This window comes from Hyaena hyaena, unplaced genomic scaffold (genome assembly GCF_003009895.1).
Source record: "Hyaena hyaena isolate Hyena2069 unplaced genomic scaffold, ASM300989v1 scaffold_331, whole genome shotgun sequence".
NCBI lineage: Eukaryota > Metazoa > Chordata > Mammalia > Carnivora > Hyaenidae > Hyaena > Hyaena hyaena.
The window spans coordinates 1,461,783-1,485,076 of record NW_024080965.1 but is presented as its reverse complement, the minus strand read 5'-3'; the positions used below and the strand labels follow the sequence as shown (position 1 = coordinate 1,485,076).

Here is a 23,294-nt window from a genome sequence, read left to right as displayed (position 1 = left end):
AAAACAAAGAAAGAAAGAAACTATTGGCTAGTGTTGAAACGGCCCTCTCGGATTTCAGAAGAGTTGGTCCCCTGGTCTTGCTACGGGAACAACATCAGTGGCGAATCATTTCAGCCCTTCAGCCATTCATTCAGAGGTCTCCCTTGAGCACCTGCTATGTTGTAGGCTTGGTGCTAGACTCCGGAGGCAGAGCGGCCAGTCAGCCTGAGCCAGTCTCCCGATGTAGCGCGGACCAGCATGGAGCCTTCTGGACCCACACCATAGCCCCAGAATCGGGAAAGCTTACTGAGTCCCGCTGACTGTGTGCACTCCTGCATCAGAGGGCTGAACCCGGGAACAGAGACCATTCGGGCTTGTCGTGAACATGTTTATATTTAAATATGTCCCAGATAATAAAATAGAAAGCATGCTTCATCTGATGGGAGGGCAGGAACAAGCCTTTCTAACAGTCGCCCCAGCGCTGTGGCTTTCAGGCAGGGACTCTCTGGGGCCACTTCACCTCCGGATCCCGGGTCCTAGCTGACCCAGGGCTGCGCTTTCTTTGGTAAGACTCTGCCTCCGTGCCCTGGGCTGGGAACTCTCCTCGTAGGGGCTGCCTGAGGGATGCTTCTCTTGAGATGGAAGTTCACCTGGAAGAAAGAGAGACGCAGCTAGGTGGGGAGAGGGGCCGGTTTTCTGTTTCCTGGAACTGGAACTGGGGAAGAACCTGTCTGGACCTGGTTCTCCCACACCCCCAGATCCTGAGGGTGGGGCACGAAGCAGCGCTGGCACAGCAGCGAGCCACGCCATGGCAGCACCAAGGTGTCTGGCTTGCCTGATGTTGCCAAGAGGAGGAAGAGTCACTGGCAATAACACGGGGTGTACCTGGATGAACTTAATTATTAGAAGAAAATGACATGTACACCTCAAACCACAATTTCGCTGATACTGTTGCTCAGGACAAGAGCTATGATGGACGGTCCCGTACTGATCCCCTTCATGCCGTGGGGTGAATCACCGGCGCTGTGCTCGGGCACGCCAGGGAAGACCTCACGTCTTCGGATCTGAACCTGCTGCCTAACTGCTTGAAAATACAGATCGTGGGAATGATAGATGATTCATATGAATTCTTAAATTCCACACTTCCGTGTGCAGTGAATGCGTCCTGTCCGGCACGACCCTCTGGCCAGGGCCTCAGCTGTGAAGCCGCCTCAGACTGACATTGTGGGTCTGCAGGCTGTGGAACCTTCCCAGGAGGCGGGAGTGGCACAGTGTTCTAACCACACTCCCCTGAGGGATCCTTGGCTTCCAGGCCTTGGAACAGTCTGGGCCGCTGAGGCCAGCTGGGAGTTGAAAACATGCACGCAAGCTCTCCACGGGGTCATTTTCCGCCCCTTCCACGCAAACCTACAGCCAGCGATTCTGCCAGTTCCACAAAGTAGAGGAAATCAGAGCTAATTACATCATTACCATTTCATATATACTAATTTAGAGATCTAGGAAAAAGAGAGACAGACAGAGAGACAGAGACAGACAGTGGGGGGGGGGGCAGTAAAATAAGGGAAGGGCAGGCGAGGGAAGGAGCTGACCTCTGGCAGGCTGTGGGGAAGCAAAGAGGACACAGGACTGTGGGAGATAAGTGAACAGTCTTCACTGTAACGTGAAAACCCTCCAGTAAATCCTCTTTTTTCTTTTTTCTTCCCTTGGCCAGATGGATCTCCGTTTAGAAAAATGGAAAGAGGGAGAGGCTCTACAGTGATCAGCAAACAGTTTTTAGTTGTTTTTCCATTTGGGAATCATGTCCCAAAGACAACTTTTTTCCCTTCTGGTTTATATGTGACACAATGATGGGCTATGTTAATTTACTGAAAGGCTGTATCACAAAGGAAGTGACCTCTTTTGAGGTAGAGTGTATTACTTAAGAGGCTTTGCAGTCGTTTGCACCTGGCATTGAAGAGGGCTTGTCACCCAGGGCTTCCGCCTGCGGCTGCCTATCAACCAACCATTTGACTTTGGGGAAGAACAAGAAAAAGGCCAGAGGTGGGGGTGGGGGGGAAGAATGCTGGCTGGGAAACTGGGGCCAGGCAACAGGCTGCCGTGGGAGCTGCCGATCTGCAAGTGGAGGTGGTTTATAACATGCAGGAGCTAGGACTAGCGGGCCGAGAGGGGAAAGGGGGAACTATCTAGAAACTTCAGAGGACTTTTCAGAGGATGTAAAGAACCTGGATCCTTGTGTTAAAACCTGGGTTATGCACACAGGCTGTGATTTAGCATGATGTCTCGCAGCACACTAAGAGGGCAGCCCTGAAAGCCCAAGAGAGGTGCCGACGGGAGCTCCACTCACTCACTGGGTGACATTGGGCACATTTCTTCTCAAAGTTTCATTTTCCTTGGCCATAAATTACAGGAAGACTTACGTGTCCCTGACAGGGTTGCTAAGGTTAAATGAGATAGTTCAGGAAAGCTCTCATATAGTGTCTCATACATAGGAACCATTCAGTAAATAGCACCTATAATTGTATTGAGGACAGCAAGCAACTTAACCACAGAGTCAACAGAGAAAGGGGTTTGAGGGTCTGCTGGGGTCTAGGGTGGTACCCAGAAGGAACTAGACAGAGCGAGGAGGCCCTAGAGAAGAGCAGACTTGTGAGGGAACAAGGTCTGTAGGTGCTCATTAAGTAGACCTGCTTCATTACCTCTTCCTCATTAGAGAAATCTGAGGACTAGTGTCCATGACCTCTAAGCTTCTTCAGCTCTGGGATCCTAATCTATTTATGACCAAAGCTGAAAAGGTCCAGGCGGTAGGTCAAAAACGTTCCTTGCTTCTTGTCTTACCTATAAAAGACAGCTGTGGCCAGCTGAATACCAGAGAGGAGCTCGCTCTTTTGCCAAGGCGAGAGGAAAGCAAGACTGTCTGGCACACGGGCACCAGGAGGGGGCAGAGTGCCATCTGGTGGTAGTCCCAGCTGATGGCACAGAGCAGGCAACCCAAGGGAGTCCATATGGGCAAGGTCTCCAGGATTATAAACGAGCATTTGTTGAGCACTTTCTATGTGGAAGTCACTGTACTAAATGCTTTACGTGAGCTTTCTCATTCCAACCTCTTACAAAGCAGGTACTATTTGCACCAACTTACAGAGGAAGAAACTGAGCAAGAATGATTAGGTCACTTGTCCAAGGTCTGTGGACAGAAGAAGATAGTGCTTTTTAGATGAAGATAGTGCTTTTCATCACTGTGCTATGTGAAACAGAAGAAAGAGAAGAAGCCAAAAGGAAGTGGGGAAAGACATAATAGGAGAAATGACAGAAGAAAAAAAAAGCATATGAGAGCAATGGATTTTTTTTTTAAGTGGAAGAGGGAAGCTTGGCAGAGATTAGAACCATGTGATAGGTTGTTTGTGACTTTGTGTAAGTGATCTTTACGGAGCTCTGCGAACATCAGCCTAACTCACCAGTTTTGGTTCCCCAGGACCCACGGTCACGGTCAATGTCTCTGGGTCGAACCCAGGTGCTGTGGCGGTGACAGTGTAGGTACCTGGAAGCAGCAGCCGGAAGTAATCACCATGGTCACCTAAAAGTTACAAGAATAGAACTCTGCGGATTAGAAATCTGCCCTTTGGGGCCTTGATAAGACAAATGATCTGAGGGTTGTAGCTGACCACAAGCTTGATTTTTTTTTAATAGCATGATGAAACTGGCTAAGATCTAAAAGAATCTTAGGCTATTTTATGTAATAAGAGCATGGGCTCCTCAGTTCACGGGAAGTAGAAGTTTCAATGTACTCTGTACTGAGAGTATTGTGTTTAATTCTAGACTCTATATTTTTAAAACAAACTCATGTCCAGTAAAGGGTCACTAGGAGAAAGGCTGAAAGATCTATGATTATTTTGGGTGGTAAAGAAACTACATGAGACTTCTGTTTCAATGTTTGAAAAGCCACTGTAAAGAAAAAAATACCTAAAAAAATTAAAATGAGAACTATGAGTTTAAATTTTTTTAATGTTTTTAATTTATTTCTGAGAGAGAGAGAGAGAGAGCGTGCGAGCAGGGGAGGGTCAGACAGAGGGGAAGATACAGAATCTGAAGCAGGTTCTGAGCTAGCCGTCAGCACGAACCATGTGATCATGACCTGAGCTGAAGTCAGACGCTTAACCAACTGAGCCACCCAGGCGCCCCAAGAACTATGAGTTTAAATTATAGGAGGAAGATTTTGCTAGAAAGCAGCAAAACAGCTGTGACAAAAAGAAATGGACTGCTTTATGAAATTGGGAGCACTTAAACAGAGACTGAGTGTCCCTGGAAAACCTACACAGTTGTGCAGTGCACAACCTGCACTGATGGACATGGTCTTGCACTAATGCACAGGATAGCCCTGGGTTAGAAAAACAGCTGTCAGTGGTGTTGTATGTGTGTAATCTTATACTGAGTCAGAGGGCTAGACTAAATGACCACTGTAAGTCTGATTTTGAGAATCCTATTTTTAATATTTCTTCCATCACCTTCTAAAGGGGAAAATAAAATTCAAAAGAAAGCCTATTTTTCTATGGCAGGGATATAGCATTTTGGCTAATGACTGTGTATCTTTTTAGAATCAATTGTGACCATGCCTTTAACATTTCTTTTAAGCGTACAGCAAGGCACAACTGAAATAATAAATGCAATTAAGAATGAGACAGAGGCACCTGGGTGGCTCAGTCAGTTAAGCTTCCAACTCTTGATTTCTGCTCAGGTCATGATCATGAGTTTGATCCCCACACTGGGCTCCATGCTGGGCTGCTTAAGATTCTCCCTCTTTCTCTGCCTCTCCCCCCATCTCTCTCTCAAAAATTAAATAAAATAAAAAATAAGTTTAAAAAAGAATGAGACATACAATAAATAATAAGGAAGTATCTTGTCTGCTCCCCTATTCAATGCCTGTAATTTTTTTTTAAATACTTAGCAAAAGCAGTGAGTTATAAAGCATATGTTGAATAGTGTAAGTTACACCCCAAGGGCTGTCATTTTCTTAACTGGGAGCTTACACCCAGGAATTGTTAGCTAGCATTGTATCAGAAAGGCCCAATTCCAGACACAGCTATGACAAGGGCTTCAGCTATCTTTCTCTGTAATCAATACTAGATGCTTTTATAAGCAGCATAATGAATGTTGGCAATGAGTATTTTCAGTGGTGATATGAGTAATTTGTTAATTTAGCATAGTGAGTGTTGGAAGTGGGCTCTTATTGGTGGAATTAGTAGTATTCAATATGTGGTGATTGGCTGGAACGTTTCAGAGACTTTCCCTGTCTGTGCATGAATAGGGTATGAAAATCTAGCAAGCCCTGAAGTTCTGAAGGATGCCCAAGGTTTGATCCCTAAACTCGGGTCCAGCCACTGGTATGAGGGTTCTGGTTGTCTAATGCTTGACTATGAGGCTACAGAATCTTGCCTTTAGAATCCTACTTTTGCCTTGAATGAACCTTTCATATAAGATATGTTGAGATCGCCTTCACTAACACTAGTTATCTCCTTTAAGTTGAGATTTCATCCAGTTTAAATAGAATGAAAGTCTGAACTCTAGGATGCCTGCGTGGTCATAAGTGTTGGTGTGGTAAAATATGGCCTTGCTCGTATCGAGGTTGTGGGAGGTAGGCAAATTTTACCCATCCCTGATCATTGGTAGCTACTGTTCTACCTTATAACCAAAACAAACACAGGAAGGAAGGAAGGAAGGAAGGAAGGAAGGAAGGAAGGAAGGAAGGAAGGCAGAAAAGAGGGACAGAAAGAAGAGAGAGAGAGAGAAGGAAAGGAAAGAAAGAAAGAAAGAAAGAAAGAAAGAAAGAAAGAAAGAAAGAAGAGGAAAGAAAGAAAGAAAAGGAAGGAAGGAAGGAAGGAAGGAAGGAAGGAAGGAAGGAAGGAAGGAAGGAAGAAAGAAAGAAAGAAAGAAAGAAAGAAAGAAAGAAAGAAAGAAGGAAGGAAGGAAGGAAGGAAGGAAGGAAGGAAAAGAAAGGAAGACAGACAGACAGACAGACAGACAGAAAGACCTAAGAGTTGTGCGTGATCACTTTTGGCCAGGAGCAATTTACAACACGTGGCCATGAGATATTCTGCACCATTTCTGAGGTTCCAGGTTGGTTCCAAGAAGATCTGCCTCTGCCATCACTGTCCCCCTGCAGCAAGGCCATAGAATGCATCTCACTAACTTTTCCCGGGATGGAAGTGAAGTGAAATGCCTGGCTCAGGAACAAGACTAAACATCAGTTTGATAGTCCTTTTTTTTGAGACCCCATTTCACACTAGCACATGAGCTATCAACCTCAAACCCAGAAAACACCTCTAACGTGTATGAAGCAGTGACTCCTGAATGGTGGGACAGAAATTACATCTTCCTTATCTGGGCCTCTTAGTTCCCTGTCCCCGTTTCTTTTTCTTTTTTTTTTAGTTTTCTTTTTATTTATTTTGCAAGAGAGAAGGAGAGCAAGCAGGGGAGGGGCAGCGCAAGAGGGACACAGAATCCCAAGCAGGCTCTGTGCTGACAGCAGGGCTCAAACCCACGAACTCTGAGATCATGACCTGAACTGAAATCAAGAGCCAATGCTTAACTGACTGAGCCACCCAGGTGCCCCTGTCACCATTTCTATCATCTTTTCTTCCTCCTGTCCCCATGGGTCCTTGACACCCCTGCTAGTCTCGCTGGCTTACAAATTGGCCTCCTGATCATGCTGAAAAAAGGTGAGGACGTGAAGGCTTCTCTCACACTCCACCAAGCAGTGGCCACCTACCCGAAGTGACATCATGGTTAATTCCGTGAACAGAAATGACAGCCTCCGCAAGGTTATTATAATTCTCATCAAGCACCATTCCCTTGATGCCCTGGTGTACCTGTAGGAACGTGTACAGTGCACAGTTAGGACCATAAAACAGGTGTCCAGTGTTGGGGAGTCCTCAAAGCCCTTTCTCATACAGTTTTGCATTTGATCTTCACAAAGATTATGGTAACAGCCCCTTCATTAACTGGTCTCTCTGACTTCCTGTTCCCGACAATCTCTTCTCAACCGAGCAGTCAAAGTGACCCCTGTGAAAATCTAAGGCAAATCACAACACAAGTCTACTCGCCGTCTCTATGGATTTGACTCCTCTTGACACCTCATGTAAGTAAAATTATACAATAGTTGTCTTCTTGTGACTGGCTTATTTCGCTTTGCCTGATGTCCTCAGAGTTCATTCATGTTGTGGCATGTCTCAGAATTCCCTTCTTTTTTAAGGCTGAAGAATATTCCATTTTATGTCCCTACCATATTTCATTGATCCATTCATCCATCAATGGATACTTGGGCTGCAACCTGGGTTGCTGTTACCCTTTAGCTGTTGTGAATAATGCTGATATTAACAAAGGTGTGCAACTATCTCTTTGAGATCCTGCTTTCAGTTCTTTTGGATATATGTCCAGAGCTGGGATTGTTGGATCATGGAAGCTATTCTATTTGTAATTTTTGAGGAACCACATACTGTTCTTCATAGTTCCAATTCTCCACATCATTACCAATGCTTGCTACTGTCTGTCTTTTACTGTATAGAAGCCACCCTAGTGAGTGTGAAGAGGTATCTTATTGTGTAATTGATTTGCATTTCCCTAACAGCTGCTTGCTGGGGGCCTAGCACTTCCTGATGTGCCTCACCAGGGAGTCCCTTCTCCCCTAGACAGCTGTATGACCCTCTCCCTCACCTCCTTTGTGTCTGTTTCAATTCATTTTCTCTGTAAGGCCTTCTTCACTGCATTTTGCATCTACCATGTTATAAAATGTACTTTATTATTTTGTTTATTGTCGGTCTCTCCTAACTAAAATATAAGCTATATGTGGGCAGGGATATTTGTTTGCCCATAATCCTCAGCATATAGTACTGTTTCTGATGGATAATTGTGCTCAATAATGTTGAGTGAATAAATGGGCTCTGTGGAAGCAGCCCAGATGTCCTGTATGGAATCAAAGCAGAGGTCAGAACTGAGCCTCACAAAAACCCTTGCCTGCCATCAGAAAACACGTCTCTTTCTGTAACCAGGAAAGTTAAAGAATGGGATTTTACCTGTTCCAAGAATTGGATTAGGGCTTCCCGATTACCCAGCCACTCGCGCTGTAATTCCTCTTGGCGGGGAAACTTGTCACAGCTCAGTTCCAGAGTGATTTCAAAACAGTTGGTGTGGAGATAGTTAAAGTCTTGCATTCCTGAGGGAGAGAGGGTGATGGCGGATCTGCAGAACCAGGATCCCACTAATGCCCCGCCTCAACTTTCTCTTTCTTAATTTTTTTAACGTTTATTTATTTTTGAGAAAGAAAGACAGAGCAAGAGCAGGGGAGGGGCAGAGAGAGAGAGGGAGACACAGAATCTGAAGCAGGCTCCAGGCTCTGAGATGTTAGCACAGAGCCCAACACGGGGCTCGAACCTGCAAACTGTGAGATTATGACCTGAGCTGAAGTTGGACCATTAACTGGCTGAGCCACACTGGCACTCCCCACCTCCACTCTCCTTAACTGCGATTTCTCCACCACTACCACCACCTCACCACTCTGTGACCTTCTATTATACCTCTTGATCTCCATTTATTTTTCTCCTCCATAAAATCTTTCCCCAATTTCCCAGTTTTCTCTCTTCATAAATGCCCATTATGTCATCTCCATCCTCTCCTCTTCCCCATCTCAATGCTTAAATTCACTCCTGACCTTCTTAGCATTTCCAAAGTCTGCTTGGTAGTAATGCCTTGATATTGGACTACACCCGTGCTGCTTCCGGGGGTACAGATCTTCTCTCTGGGTGATGGTGTTCTTCAGACCTTGGAGCTGAGATACCTTGTTTTCACAGCCCTCCTCCTGTCTGAGAATGCTGCACTAACCTGAGAGCAGTTAACTCAGAAACACAGGCCCTCGAAAAAGCATAAGGCAGCTATAGTTTTCTTCCATCAATGTTTGTCTGCTTCTATCTTCTATATTAATCAGTTGAATCAATGATTCTTTAGTATGTTCCTGATTATTAGGTGTATATATCACAAATGTGTTTAGGTTAAAAACTAGTCATTTAATCAATTTTCACCTGCTCTGAGCTGATAAACATAAGCAGCTGTTATAGAAAGAATGGAGAAATTGAAGAACAACTGTGACCTCTTACATTGGATCTCTCTCTGCATCAGAATAATCTAGAAGGCTGTGCCCAGACTAATGCAGGTTGCTGAGCCTTAGCCCAAGTTTCAGTAGGTACGGGGTGAGGCCCTCCTAACCTGCAGTTCTAACAAGTTCCCAGCTGACATCAATGATGCTGGTCCAGAGACCACACTTTTGGAACAATCATTTTAATGAACGGAATAACCTTGGAATTGTTATCAGTTTATTTTGGGAAGCATGGACCATGCTTTCTTAGATGATGGGAAAGGGGAGGGAAAAACAAATACAATTTGGAAAAGTATATTTGAAATTTTCAATTGTGTATGGGGTACCTATTGCTTCCTTAAGGCAAACTAAAAAAAAAATAATAAAGCTCAACAAAATCTTCTTACCTTGTGTATAAGCAGGTTGTCGGCCACAGAAGTCTACCACTTCCCAGTACATGGTGACTCCCTAACCATCCTCCTCCCCACTTTCCATAGAACCAGCCATCAGCTCAGCCCTTACCAGTGAGCTTTCTGTTATCTGGGCCCTGTCCAGGTCAGATTTAAAAGGATGGGAGAGACAGCTGCTAAAATGTGATACCTAAAAGAAGCTGGCTTCCTGCTTCAGTCTCTTCCCTATCTTTAGGGTCTCCATCTACCAAAGGTTCATAAATAGACCTGTCACCCCTCAGGGATGGGGAAGGCCCAGAGAACAGAGAGAGAAGCCTCTTGCTCAAGGTTTCTGCTATGCTGTCAGTGGCCTATGTCCATGGCAAAGTCCAGCTCAGAGGAGATGGGCAGACAGGGTACGGAGAGCACGCATCACAGGAACTGTTGGCACCCAGGCCAGCACCTTTGGTCATCTGTTGCTATGTGAGGCATACCTCCATGCTACTTAGAAAAGACCCTAACATCTAGAAGCCACCCATTTCCAAATGCTTTATATACATTGTTTTATTGAATGTTCGCATCAAAATTACAATGCAAGTATTGTGATTCTTAAAGTACAGATGAGAAACCAAGGCAGAGAGGTTATTACCCTGAAGCCCCATAACTGGTAAATGGGCAAGCTGGGTTTCAACTCAGTGTACCCTTACAGCCATACGTTTAACCACTCGACTACACTATTTCCCTCCCATGCCCTAATCTATTCTGTAAACCACTGGTTTTAAAGGACCACAAGGTGTGACACCTGGGTGGCTCAGTTGGTCGAGCGCCTGACTCTTGACTTCATCTCAGGTCATGATCTCAAGGCTATGGGACTGAGCCTTGGGTCAAGCCCCACATCCAGCCCTGCACCAGGTTCCACACTGAGCATGGAGCCTGCTTGGGATTCTCTCTCTTTCCCTCTGCACCTCTCCCCTGTGCGTGTGCTCTCTCTCAAATAAAACAAACAAATAAATAAATAAATAAAAATAATAAAGGACAACAAGGTGTCCCTACCTTCATTTTAAAGCATCAGAACATGACATTAAATGCCAACTTAAGACTTCTCCATTGCTCAGATCTCTACTTGAATGCAAAATTCTATACTATTCTTGCTGTTTCCCTGAGAAAAAATGATAATTTAGAAGGGATGAGCCCCATTCCACCCCAGCTTGCAGCACTGCTGTCCCCAGGACTCCTCTTACCCTTGCTGAGAGAATACCAGGAAGCCCCATTGGTGATGCCGTCCGGGAAGTAATCCCCACAGTTCCATCCCTGGTGCATCCATCCATGTGCGTAGGAGTACACCTTGGCCAGCTGGGGGTCAAGCAGGTGGAGAACGACCTGAGTGCTCCCAACTCCTAAGGCAGTGCTCACACTCAGAAGTAGGGTGATACCACAAAACCCCATGCTATGTAAACAGCTCATTACTTGATTTAGTGAAAGAAAATACCAGCGGGCATAGGGAAATGGTGTGTGTGTGTGTGTGTGTGTGTGTGTGTGTGTGTGTGTGTGTTGGACTAGAGTTAGGAGAACTGTGTTCTGATTTTTCCACTCTCCTGGGGATAAGTTTCAAGTGCAAAGTGAGGGGTGACACCAGATGACATATAAGCTCCCTTCTAGGTGTACCATTTTCTAGCTGAATTTTATAAAAGAAAACAAGGAGCAAGTAAAATAGGCCTTCACCATGAGAAGAATTACAGTAGAACTCCCTTACCCATGGTTTCACTTGCCATGGTTTCCATTACTTGTGGTCAGCTCGGGTCAGGAAGCAGATGATCCTCCTTCTGACTATATGTCAGAGGGTCAGTAGTAGCCTAATGCTAGGTCACAATGCCAATGTCATTCCCCTGACTTTATCTCACCAGGTAGACATTTTATCGTCTCATATCATCACAAGAAAGGTGAGTATAGCACAGTAAGATGTTTTGAGAGAAATTCATTTAACTTTTATGATAACTTTCATGTAACTAATATTCTATTATACCATTCACATAACTTTTATTATAGTATATTGTTATGACTGCTGTATTTTATTATTACTTATTATTGTTAATCTCTTACTGTGCCTAATTTTCAAGTTAAACTTTATCGCAGGAATGTATAGGGAAAAATTATACATAGGGTTCAGTACTACTTGCAGTTTCAGGCAGTCACTGGGGGCCTTGGAACGGACCCCCCATGGGTAAGGGGGACTACTGTATGTACTAGGGGTGAGAGGTGTGTGTTGGGGGATGAGGAATATATGCGGAATCTCTACACTTTCCTTTTAGTACTACTTTATAACAGTGGGAAAAAATGAGATTACTGGAGAAAGTTATAATAATATATTTGCTTTGCAAAGCAATAACTGGTGTTATTCTCTATGGAATTCATTAATTGATGAATTAATAATTAATGTTAATTATTTGTATTCATTATATGTTACTACTAATATATTAACTATAAAATAATCTCTTGATTTTATTCTCTTGCTGCTTGGAACTATTAGGTAAACCTTTTTCATGCACATAGTCTATTTTTTACTAATATAGTCATATTACCATAACCTTGTAAATCAGACCCCTTAAATCCTCTCCTGAGTCCCACGTTCCTCTGGCTGAACAAGCTGCCATTCTGCATACCTTCTGGAAAAGCTTGTCATCGGGCGTGGGGGTACTGGCAGTGCGGCGCATGCCTCGGACCCGATGCTCGAAGGACTTGTCATATGGGTAATTGGCCACCACGGCTCCTCCGTGGAGATTGGCCGAAAGGACAAAGTTGAAGGAGCGGATCCAGTGGATCACAGCTTCAGTCTCGGGTTCCACCTGTGGAGAGATGAGGGTCTAGCAGTGGAGCTGCAACGGGAGGTGGCAGACGGCCGTCCATAGAGGTTTGTCAGGAAGTGGCCTGAGAGGATAGTACGCCTGAATAAAACAGTGTCCTCCTGGTTATGAGAAAAGGAGATGGGGAAACTCTGGTCTTTTGCATAATGGTTTAAACAATTTAAGTGGAACAATGCCTGGATGGTTCAGTCGGTTAAATCATCCAACTCCTGATTTCGGCTCAGGTCATGATCTCATAGTTTGTGAGTTCAAGCGAGCCCTGTGTCGGGCTCCATGCTGACGGTGTAGAGCCTGCTTGGGACCCTATCTCTCCCTCTCTCTCTCTGCCCCTCCCACTCATGCTCACTTGCTTTCTCTCTCTCTCTAAATAAACTTAAAAAAATAAAAATAAAAAATTAAGTGGATGGACTCTTTTTCAAAATGACATCACATGTGGAATCCCAATATACAAAGTAGGTAAAGGGAGAGCATCTGGGGAGGTGAAACTGTTGTATATGATACTGTGACAGCGGACAAATGCCACAGACCATAGAACGTACACCATGAACAGTGAGCACTAATGTAAACTATGGACTTGGGTGATAATGATGGGCCAAGGTAGTTCATCAGTTGTAACAAATTATCACTCTGTTGGGGGATGTTAATAATGGGAAGCAGGGAGTACATGGGAACTCTGGACTTCCCCCTCAAGCTTGCTGGGAACCTAAAACTGCTCTAAAAAATAAAGTCTCTTATCAAGGACTTATCTCAGCAGGCACAACTCGCAGCTGCTGAGAAACTGAAAGTTCAAGATGAAGCTGTCTCAGACATTCGGGAAAACACACAGACTCCAACTGTACAAGAGCAGAGTGAAGAAGAGGTTGATGAAATAGGTGTGGAAATTAAGGACATAGACCCAGTCATGTCGCAAGTAAATGTGTCAAGAGCAAAAGCAGTCCCAGCACTGGAGAACAACAGTAATGCCGTTGTAAATACTATTACGGAGTTAACAGTGTAGCCATCTGGAAACAAGAAACTTTTTTTGGTGTTTCAAAAGAATAGCTGCAGCTTGGCTTGAAATTTTATATTGTTTCTGTCATTAATAAGTTATGGGTTCTTGTAGGATGGGAAAAAATAAAGTCTATTGAGAGAGAGACAGAGACAGAAAGAAAGAGAGAAAGGTGTGAAGAGGGTGGAGAGCTGAGGGCCCCAGCTTGGCTTCTCTGACAACAAGGAAGGGGTTCTCCAATTTTCCCATTGCTCCAGCAGCTTCTGAAGCACCTCTGCAGATATTTAGGGCTCTAGGAAATACATCTGGGAAGCATTGGTTTACAGTAATGATTTTCAACCTCCTCCTTACACCACCACATCTGCTGTAATATTGACAAGAAGAACTCGCTCCTGTGGTCATATCCAAATTTCATAGGTCAGACATAGTGTGATAAGGGCCAGTCTTGGCTAAGTAGTTGAATTCCACACTCTTGATTGCATATTATGTTCCTAGTGAGTGATAGTATTTTAAAGAAAGCCTTGAATCTACTAGAATTTGCAGTATAGGTAAATAATTTAGTCTTTAGTGTTTTCCCTCCTCTCAGGACGGATTTGCTTAGAGGTCATGTGGTGTTAATGTGCTAATGGCTCCTCTTGGACCAACAGTCAGCTGCAACGGCCCTTTTCTTTGCCCTTCCTGAGGGACTGGATGAATAGGGTTGAGTGACGCCCGATCAGAATGGATATGATACCAAAGGCACCAGTCCCGCTCTGTGACCAGGGCTCAGATCCTTTGAAGCAGCCCTTTCTCCATGTCCTAAGCCACCATCCATCAGCATGAGGCCAGCTTCTCACTGCTCCTCTCCCATAAGGAGCAAGAAGACTTGCCTTTGTTCTTCTAAGATGGAGAAAAAGGAGCCAGTGGAAGTCTAATTACTATTAGCTCAATTACCTTATTTTAGTTGGATAGTTTAATAAATCAGGACATCCTTTGGGCTAGATATGCCAACTACTACAAGGTTACTTTTGACTTATTATTTAGTTGAGCCAAGGACATAGTTGCCATCTGAAATCTAAACTTGTCAGCATGACTTTTGCCTCATTTCCAAGGGGGAAAAACTGAGACTATTCCTTCTGGAAACTCCCAATAGAAAGCCTTACATTTGCAATCTCTAAGTTTAAATATTCACAAATAGAACATTGAAAAGTACCTTACACGGTGGAAGGAACAGGGTGGTGATGGGGATGCTCCGAGGATCACAGTGGTTATTCCCAGGAGCACTCTCATTACCATGGGTGGCATTCCAGGCCTCCAGGCCTGGGTGCATCAGCTGGGCTCTTCAGATTGAGACAGTAAGGGAAATGACAGTAAGGTAAAGCAGCCGAGAGTCAGACAGAAAGGGCAGGGGAAAACTGTAGGAGTGAGTTCCCTGAGCTTCCTTCTGTAGCTAATTGTTGGTGAGTACACAGTTCATCACATGTAAGAGAGATTTCTCTACAGAATGCTAGAGTCTTCTTTTGACAGGATAGTCTGGTAGAAAGAATGTTGGCTTAGGAATCAGAAGGCCTGGGTTTTAATCCTGAGTCCACCAGTTACTAGCTGTATGAGTGTAAACCAGGGACGGATCTCAGCCCTGCTTCGTGCATTCATTTCACAGCATTACAACGATCAGTGGAAACAGTGGCAAAGTAAGAATTTTGTAACATGGTAAAGCACCGCACAATGGTATCTATGATAACCGCTTTCACTTCACTAGCTTCACCACTAACATCAAACTGCTTGTGCTCCAGGAGGGCCTCTTTGCTGGGAGAGAAGAGATACAAAGAGGGGAAGATACAGTTCTTGCCGCTCTGCACAGATTAACAGAGTTGAGTGGATGCTTACTTCCTGCTTGTTTAATTGACCTGGAGACTGTGAGAAGAAATTCCAGAAGCTGATATACCCCATTCGACATGCACATTTCCTCTCCTACCTGACCCTTCCAGTTGTCTGGGAGGGGCAAGTGGTGGTTAGGGCCTCCATGTCTCTCATTGTAGTAGATGTAGGTGTTGAGGTCAGGGAAGTTGCGGTTCAGGTCCACTCCATTTGCATTGTTCCTGCCAACCAGGTATCCAGAAACGTCTGCGCCCTAGCAGGAAAATGTAGAAACGAGAAAGGAAGGTTTCAGGCTGGATCCTATATTTGAAGAACACTGCAGAGTTTTGGGGAGGGAGGGGGGCATTAATCTATCAAATGATGCAGCATTTTCTCCATTAATTCATCCAAAGTCCCAGTGGTGGGGTTCAAGTTTCCCTGTAAACCATGTGTCAATGGTAGAGATCCCAGGAGAAGCTCTGACAAGAGTAGGGTGTTTCAGGATAATGGGAACTGCTATTTTTAAAATATGGCTTTACTGAGGAGTAATTTACATACCATAAAATTCACCCATTTTATTGCACAATTCATGAATTCTAGTTCCTACTGACAAGAGTTGTATGAACATCGGCTTAATCAAACTGATGAGTATTTCTAACATCCCAAAAAGAGACCTCACACCCACTCAGTCATTCCTCATTCTTAGTCTGGCCCTAGTTTATCACTGTCTGTCTCCCTAGATTTGCCTTTTCTGGTCATTTCAGTAAGTGGGAATCACACACTTCATGTTTGGCTTTTATCACTGGGCACAATGTTTTTTGAGGTTCCTCCACTTTGTAGCATGTGTCAGTATTTCATTCCTTTTTATTGTTGACTAGTATTCCATTATATGGATTTACTATACTTTGTGTACTTACCAATTAATAGACTAGTAGTTTCCTAGGGCTGCTGAAACAAATTACACAGACTGGGTGGCCCATCACAACAGAAATGTATTCTCTCACAGTTCTGGAGGCTGAAATCAAGAGGTCAGCAGGGTCATATGCTCCAAAGACCCTAGAAGAAGCTCCTTCTTTGTCTCTTCCAGACCCTAGTGGTTGCCAGCCATCCTTGACACACTCCTTGGCTTGTAGATGCATTGCTTCAATTTCTACTTCCATTTTCATAGCGTTTCTCCCTCATGGGTGTCTCTGTACAGATTTCTTTCTTCTTATAAGGACACCAGTCAGATTTGAGTTGGTCATCCCAATCCAGTATGATTGCACCTTAGCTTGACTGCATATGGAAAGACTCTATTTCCTAATAAAGTCACAGTCAGAGGCTCCAGGTTAGACACAAATTTTGGGGAGGGTACTATTCAACCCTGTCCATGGACATCTGGGTCATCTCCACTTTTTGGCTATTGTGAATGATGCTGCTATGAGCATTTGTGTACAAGTCTTTGTACAGATGTATGTTTTCATTTCTCTTGGGTAGACACCAACTAGTAGAACTACTTGGTCATAGCTGAAGTCTATATTTAACCTTTTCAGAAACTTCTAAACTGTTTCCAAAGCAGCTGCACCATGGAAAGCACTCCTACTCCTTTAATTTTTTAAATTTAGGATCCTTGTTTATCTTTCTTCTCAGCAATGCCAACCTCCTGGATCCCTTTATTTCCCTGCTCACACTTCAGATTGTTATCATTTATTTGGTCATGCATTCACTCATTCATCCATCCTTTTAGCCAATAAACATTTACTTAAGTGCTTCTCTACTCAGAGCCCTCTGAAAGACACTAGGAAAAGAGATAATGAGACATTATGCCTACCTTCTAGGAATTCATAATATGTACAGGTAGATATATATGTAAATAATTAAAATATATAAAGGGCCAGAAGAGTGATATGTTCAAAGGCCTTCAGAAAACTGAAATGCCATCTACTGTTTTGTATGGCATTGGAGAAGGGGAGTGGTGTCCACAGGAGCCCCTGTGGATAGAGAGGGTGGAGCCCAAATGAGTAGCAGCTCCTGGAAGTGGGGTGAATGGATGGATGTGTGCAGCTAAACACTCACAGATGTACTACCATTTTCATATTTTAAAAATTTTTTATTGTCCTTAGATTTTTTTTTTTTCATGGCACTCTGCTCATATCTTATTCTTATATCTCATTCCCTACATTCACTTTGCTCTGGTGGAAAATATCTGTATAGTTTTTCAATTTGGAGTTTGATTTTTCACTTCTATGAGATAATGATTTTCATTACACTTCCAGGAGTTTTTCACTACTTGCTCATTCATATCACTGTAGCTCATAACTGTCCATATTAACAGTTATATTAATTTACTTACGAGCCAATTTGTCACTCACATCAGGTCATTAGTTAGGCTGGCGGGTAAGGAGTTTCCTTAACAGAAAGTTCTCATCAATAGGGTAGGTAGTGTGTTTCTTTCCTATTCCTGCTGTAAAAAAATTACTACATACTTAGTGGTTTAAGACAACACAAGCTTATTATCTTATAGTTTTAGAGGTCAGAAGACTGAAATGGGTTTCATAAGACTAAAATAAAGGCACAAGCAAGGCTGTGTTCTTTTTGAGGACTCTAAGGGAATCTGTTTCCTGATTTTTCCAGCTTCTAGAGGCCACCCACATTCGTTGGCATGACATCTTCAAATCTCTCTGTGACCTTCTGCTTCCCTCTTCCATATCAAAGGACCCCTGTGACTGATTACACTGGACCCATCCAAATAATCCAGGATATTTTAAGGTCAGATGATTAGCTTATCTTAATTCCACTTGCAACCTTACTTCTCCCATGCCATGTAATAGAACATACGCACAGTTTCTAGGGATTACGATTTGGAAATCTGTGGTGGGGTGGAGGAAGGGGAGATTCTTCTGTTTTACCCACAGGTAGCTTTAAAGTCTGGTGGCCAGGCAGGTCTTCCCTGTATAGCTCTGCAGACAGGTTTCCTCTGGGTATGGCAGGTGGCTCTGGGAGTCTGAGAACCAGATCAGGCTTCTCTTGTGCTCAGGTTCAAGCTCTGCTCCCTCTGAGCAAGTACCCAGCAGGTGGGCCGAGGTGACTGGCTCCCTGGAGATGGTTCTAGGATTTACAGGGCTGTCAGGGATTTTCCCCACTTCCCCCCACCCCACCTCATTCCACAAGAGACATGGGCAAGTCTGAGGTCCTCTGGTTTCTGCACTGCAACATTGGGAAGGACCAATAGAAGGAAAGCAAGCAGGCTGGAGGTCTCCCCTACAACTCTTCCAAATTTTCCTGCTATTTTGGAAACTCAAGCCTGAAGACGTTAATGGGCACTTATCTGATTTTTCAGTAGAGGAACAAAGCTTTTTTTTCTCATTTGATGAGTTGTGTTGGCAGGAAGCTGCAAGGGTCAAATTTGTGTTTCATTCAGCATCTTGGCTCCATTCCCTTCCCTGCCTCTACTGACCTCCCCAGCACTATTCTCAAGCAGGTTTAAAAAGTAGATGCCTCACGGTTCTACTTGAGCGGGATAGAGTGGTCAGATTCATGGAACCGGAGCGGAGGGTGGTTGCCAGGGGCTGGGAGGAGGAGGAAATGGGGAGTTACTAATGAAGGTACATAACGTTTTGGTTGAACAGGATAAATAAGTTCTGGAGACTAGTTGTGTGACACTGTACCTATAGTCAACAATACCATGTTGTACACTAAAATTAAGAGCATAGAGTTCATCTTTGGTGTTCTTACCACAATAAAGTAATTTTTTTAAGTTAAGTAGTGAAATCTAGTCTTAAAAATGAAAAAAGTCTCAAGACTACCCCAAATAAACATATTTTTAAATTGGAAAAAAAACCCTCTTTAATTTACAATCCCTCACCCCAAACCCCAAACAAACCAGGTTTAATTAAACACAGTTTTTAAAGGGACATATCCATTGTACCAGGAAGATGCCTGGCTTCACCCCTCCCTTCCCCACCACATTCTAATTCAAGTAGATGAGGGTTTGGGGTGTGGAGACCTAGGAATTTATATTTCAAAAAATCTTCAGGTATGGTTCTAATGCACAGCCACACACACAAAACCATTGATTTAAAGTTAGGCACGTTGACATTCTGAATTTATGTCAGGAAATAAAGTAAAAGCCGATAGACCCCTGCAAAATGTAACTCCAAAATAAAGAATTGAAAGGCTGAGTACTATATTAGTAGAGGAAAAAGTTGTACATAAATATAGTAAAATATTCATTTAGCAATGCACACAAATGTCCAATCACTATGGTGTACATCTGAAACAAATATAATATTGCATGTCAATTATACCTCAATTTAAAAAAAGAAATATAACCAAATGCATGAAGAATCTAGAATTAGCCCCCGACTTCCCCATTCTCGGACAAGCTAGTTCTGTTTCCCTCCCCCACCCACGCACCCACTCCCAACGCAAATGGGAAGTGTAGGGTAGCAGGGAGAAGAGTATTTAGGGTTAGAAGCTAAAAAACAGAGGGAAGGAGGTCGGTTTTGCAAGAGCCCTTCACAGCTGGTTAGTACTTTCCAGTTTACAAAGCACTGTCACAGATATTGCCTCATTGATCCCCAAAACAAAACCGGGAGGTCTGCTGGAAGGGTGTGGAGGCAGCCCACGTTCACTGCTTAGGGCCGCAGTGCTGAAGGGCGTCTGCACACTGTGTTGTATCTCCACCGGCTTTTTCTCTAATGCACAGTGGCCTCAACAGCGGGAATGCGCTGACGCTTTTGCGGACTCCCCGGAGGGCTCTGGCCCCAGGGGGCTCGGTACCTGGGCGGCAGCCACCTCGTAGCCATCTGGGTTCATGGACGGCAGGATGTGAACGCGCGTGCCCTCCACCAGCCGCACGATGCGCTGGTTCCCGCTCCGGAACTCCTCGCACAGAAACTCCGCCAGCTGCAGCAGCAACTCGCGGCCCAGCACCTCGTTGCCGTGCATGTTCCCCACGTACTTGACTTCTGGTTCCACTGCAAGGGCGACAAGAACACGCAGGAAGAGAGGATGGGGAAAGCTGGCAAGCGGCAAGGATTCCTAGCCTTGCACAGGGATCTTTCCCTCTCTCTTCCCGTAATGAATAGATGAAAATTTTATGCTTCCATTGAGTCTTTTCCCGCGATCCCCGAGGCTCTTTTGAACAAATTGCAAATATAAATGCTACAGAAACCCATGCCATCGAGCCCCTTCTGTGTTCATTCCTCCTAATCTTCACAGAAAAGCTGTGAAGTAGGCACCATTAGCCACAGGATGAGGAAGGTATGGAAGCAGCTGAGTAACCTGTTGGAGATCACCTAGTTATTTAAGAAAATGGAGGCCAAAGCCCAGATGCATTCACAGTAGCCTGATGCTTCTCAGAAACAAGTCTTTTCAGGGTAAGAATGGTGTTTTCCCAAGACCTGCTTGGGTTATGGCATAACAATTCCTAATCATCCCAGTTGAAAACTTAATTTTACAAATTTAAGTCAGACCATGTCACTCCTCTGCTTAAAACCCTCCAGTGGCTTCTCACTTCACTCTAAAAGCCGAAATCTTCACCCAGACTTGTAAGGCACGACCTGATCTCCTGCCCGGTATGCCTAGGCCCAGCCGTACTGCCCTGACCTTGCTTTCCCAAGGCTCACTCTGCTGGAGCCACAGGGGCCCGCTCGCTGCTCCTCACACCTGCAAGACTGTTCCTGCCCTTCCCTCTGTCTGCAAACACTTTCCTCCTCAGTTACAGCGTGGCAGGGCCCATCACATGCTCAAAATTCACCTCAAAGGAGACGCTTTTCCTAAATAGCAACGGCCCTCTCTCCTGCCTAGGGCATTCTCTATCTCTCTGTTAAAGGTTATTTTTCTCCATAGCACTTTGTTTTTTCATCTGACTTAATATGTACTTACTTAGTTACCCATTTGTTGCCAGTCTTACATGGCTAAAATTAAGGCCCCTGAGGGAGGTGTCTTTGTTTTATCTGTTTGTTGTATATTCAGAGTCTACAAAAGTGCTTACAGATACTGCGGATAATCAGTAATATTTGTGGAATGAATAACGAATGCATGAAAGGAATGAATGGATGAACAGTTAAGTTATAGGGAATCAGAGAAAAGAGAGATTAGCGAGGGGTTGAATAGTATGGAAAGGCTTAAAGGAGGCCTTGAATGCATGGCATGAGGGGCTGGCCCTAAAACTAGTACCCACAAGCTTCTTCAATGAACACACACCCCCAAAAGCACAGTGCTTTCTGTGCAAGTGTGGCTTCAAAGCAAAGTCCTTATCCTCATTTAATGGCATAGACTTCCTTGAGCCAGCGCCACTCCCCCATTAGCCTCCTCACTGGCCATGTAGCAATCTGAGGCTGTCACAGACAGGATCCACTGGGTGTGAGGTTGTCACTAAAGGATTTTAAGCAGGGGAGTGAGAGAGAGGATTATCTGAGTATTTGGGAAAAGTATTTTGGCATCGGTGTGCTGAAGGGGAGTTTTAGAGAATGGAGGCAGGTAGGAGTTGGAAGTCAGGAACCTAGTGTGATGATTAGGCAGGTTGTGATGATGTTAGGCTAGTGTGGGAGGTGTGGGAGTGGAAAGAAAGAGAGAGATTTGAAGGTGACAATGTGAAGGAGGAACGGACATAATTTGGATGCCACAGTTGTTCTAAGTCAAGAAGTGAGAAATTAGACACAACTCCAATGCCCATCATTCAATCAACAGTTAAATACAACCAAGCAATGAATATTCAGCAACCAAAATATGATGAAGAGGTACATTTACAGACATGGGTGCTACTTATGAAAGACAATGGAATGAGAAAAGCATTTCTAATATGATTCCATTTTTATTAAAAAATGTGTGTGGGGGGGTTGTTAAACATGCATACAAAAAGGTCTGGAAAGATATGCATCAATATATTAACAATGATCCTCTGTGGATGGTAGGATTAGGGTGTGAGCTTTGTTTTTGTGTCCTTAACTAACTTCTATTTTAATCTAAACACTGATTGCTTTTATAATAGAAACAAACTAACAAAAAGTAATGCAGCACATAAAACTAATACCCAAGACCTCAAATTCTCTCCAGGATCCCATATACTATCACACTGTCATTCCCCAAAGAGATATCCTGAAACCCTTTGAGGCTTCCTGATGGAACTAGAAGAGCTGATTGTTTCTGCCTAAGTCTCCTGAAGCGCTGGTTAAAGATAGCATAACAAAAAGGAAGAAAGAAGCATAATGGGAGGGAAGGCAGGGGGATGGGATGGGAGGAGGGAAGGAGACTCACCTTTTAGCATTAAGGTCTTAAGCAAACAGAACCTCTAAAGGAGGAACAGACTAGAGCCTGAATTGGGGTTGTAGTTTCCCAGAGGCAGGGGCAATTTGAGGGCTCAGTGGGGAAATATTTAGCACAGATGGAGGAAGAGATACTTTATAGGTGGAGGGGTCCATGGACTTCCCCAGAAAACAACCCTGATTACTGGATTTCTCAGGGAAGGGTCCTGTCCCATACACTCCAAGAACTGCGCAGGGCTTACAGGGCTCGTGGATTCCAGGGTAGTCGCTGAATTCCAGCACATAGAGGTGTCTCCCCTTCACACTGCGCCCGATGCTGTAAATCCGCGTGATGTAGGGGCATTCGTTGTGCACCTTGTACAGCGTCCGCACAAGGTCATCATAGCGGTGGTGGCGAAAGGTCACTGGGGCAACCAACTTGAAGAGAAAGAGGAGGTGGAAGAAGACTGAGAGCAGGCCTGACATCTTGACGGGCTTTTTCAGAGACCCACTAAAATGGGCTCCACCTCTCCCAGCAACCAGTCAAAATCCAAGGGCCAAGATCCAGCTCTTCCTAGTTTCCCGCCAGTAAACACCAGTGCGACAGCACCTGGCAAGGTAGTTCAGAATTGTCGTGTTCAGTGCTGGAAGTTATTTATGTAGCCCTGGAATAGCTCATCTCTCCTCCTCCATCTCTCTGATTTTCCTAATCCAGGGAAACCTTCTGAAAGGCTTTTGTACTCCCCCAGATTGGGTAGTTTCACTGATTCTGGCTTACTGGTTAACTGGACTGTAAACAGGCTTCAATAAATAGTTGCTTATAACCCTTTGATTCCCAGAGAATTTTGAGAAACTTGGCTTGTGCTTATTCCCTATATTACAATTTAAGGAGTT

At 44.2% G+C, this 23,294-nt stretch overlaps 1 protein-coding gene across 1 annotated transcript; it reads right to left on the bottom strand.

Moving 5' to 3' along the window:
* Positions 1 to 372: 372 nt before the first annotated feature.
* CPN1 (carboxypeptidase N subunit 1) lies at positions 373 to 22,886 on the bottom strand. The gene is made up of 9 exons (XM_039249225.1): positions 22,664 to 22,886; positions 19,933 to 20,129; positions 15,290 to 15,445; positions 12,147 to 12,329; positions 10,728 to 10,839; positions 8,043 to 8,182; positions 6,740 to 6,839; positions 3,432 to 3,550; positions 373 to 629 (listed from the first exon to the last, which is right to left on the bottom strand). The coding sequence occupies exons 1-9, from the start codon at positions 22,884 to 22,886 to the stop codon at positions 516 to 518; spliced, it is 1,344 nt and encodes a 447-aa protein (XP_039105156.1). The 3' UTR covers positions 373 to 515.
* Positions 22,887 to 23,294: the final 408 nt, after the last annotated feature.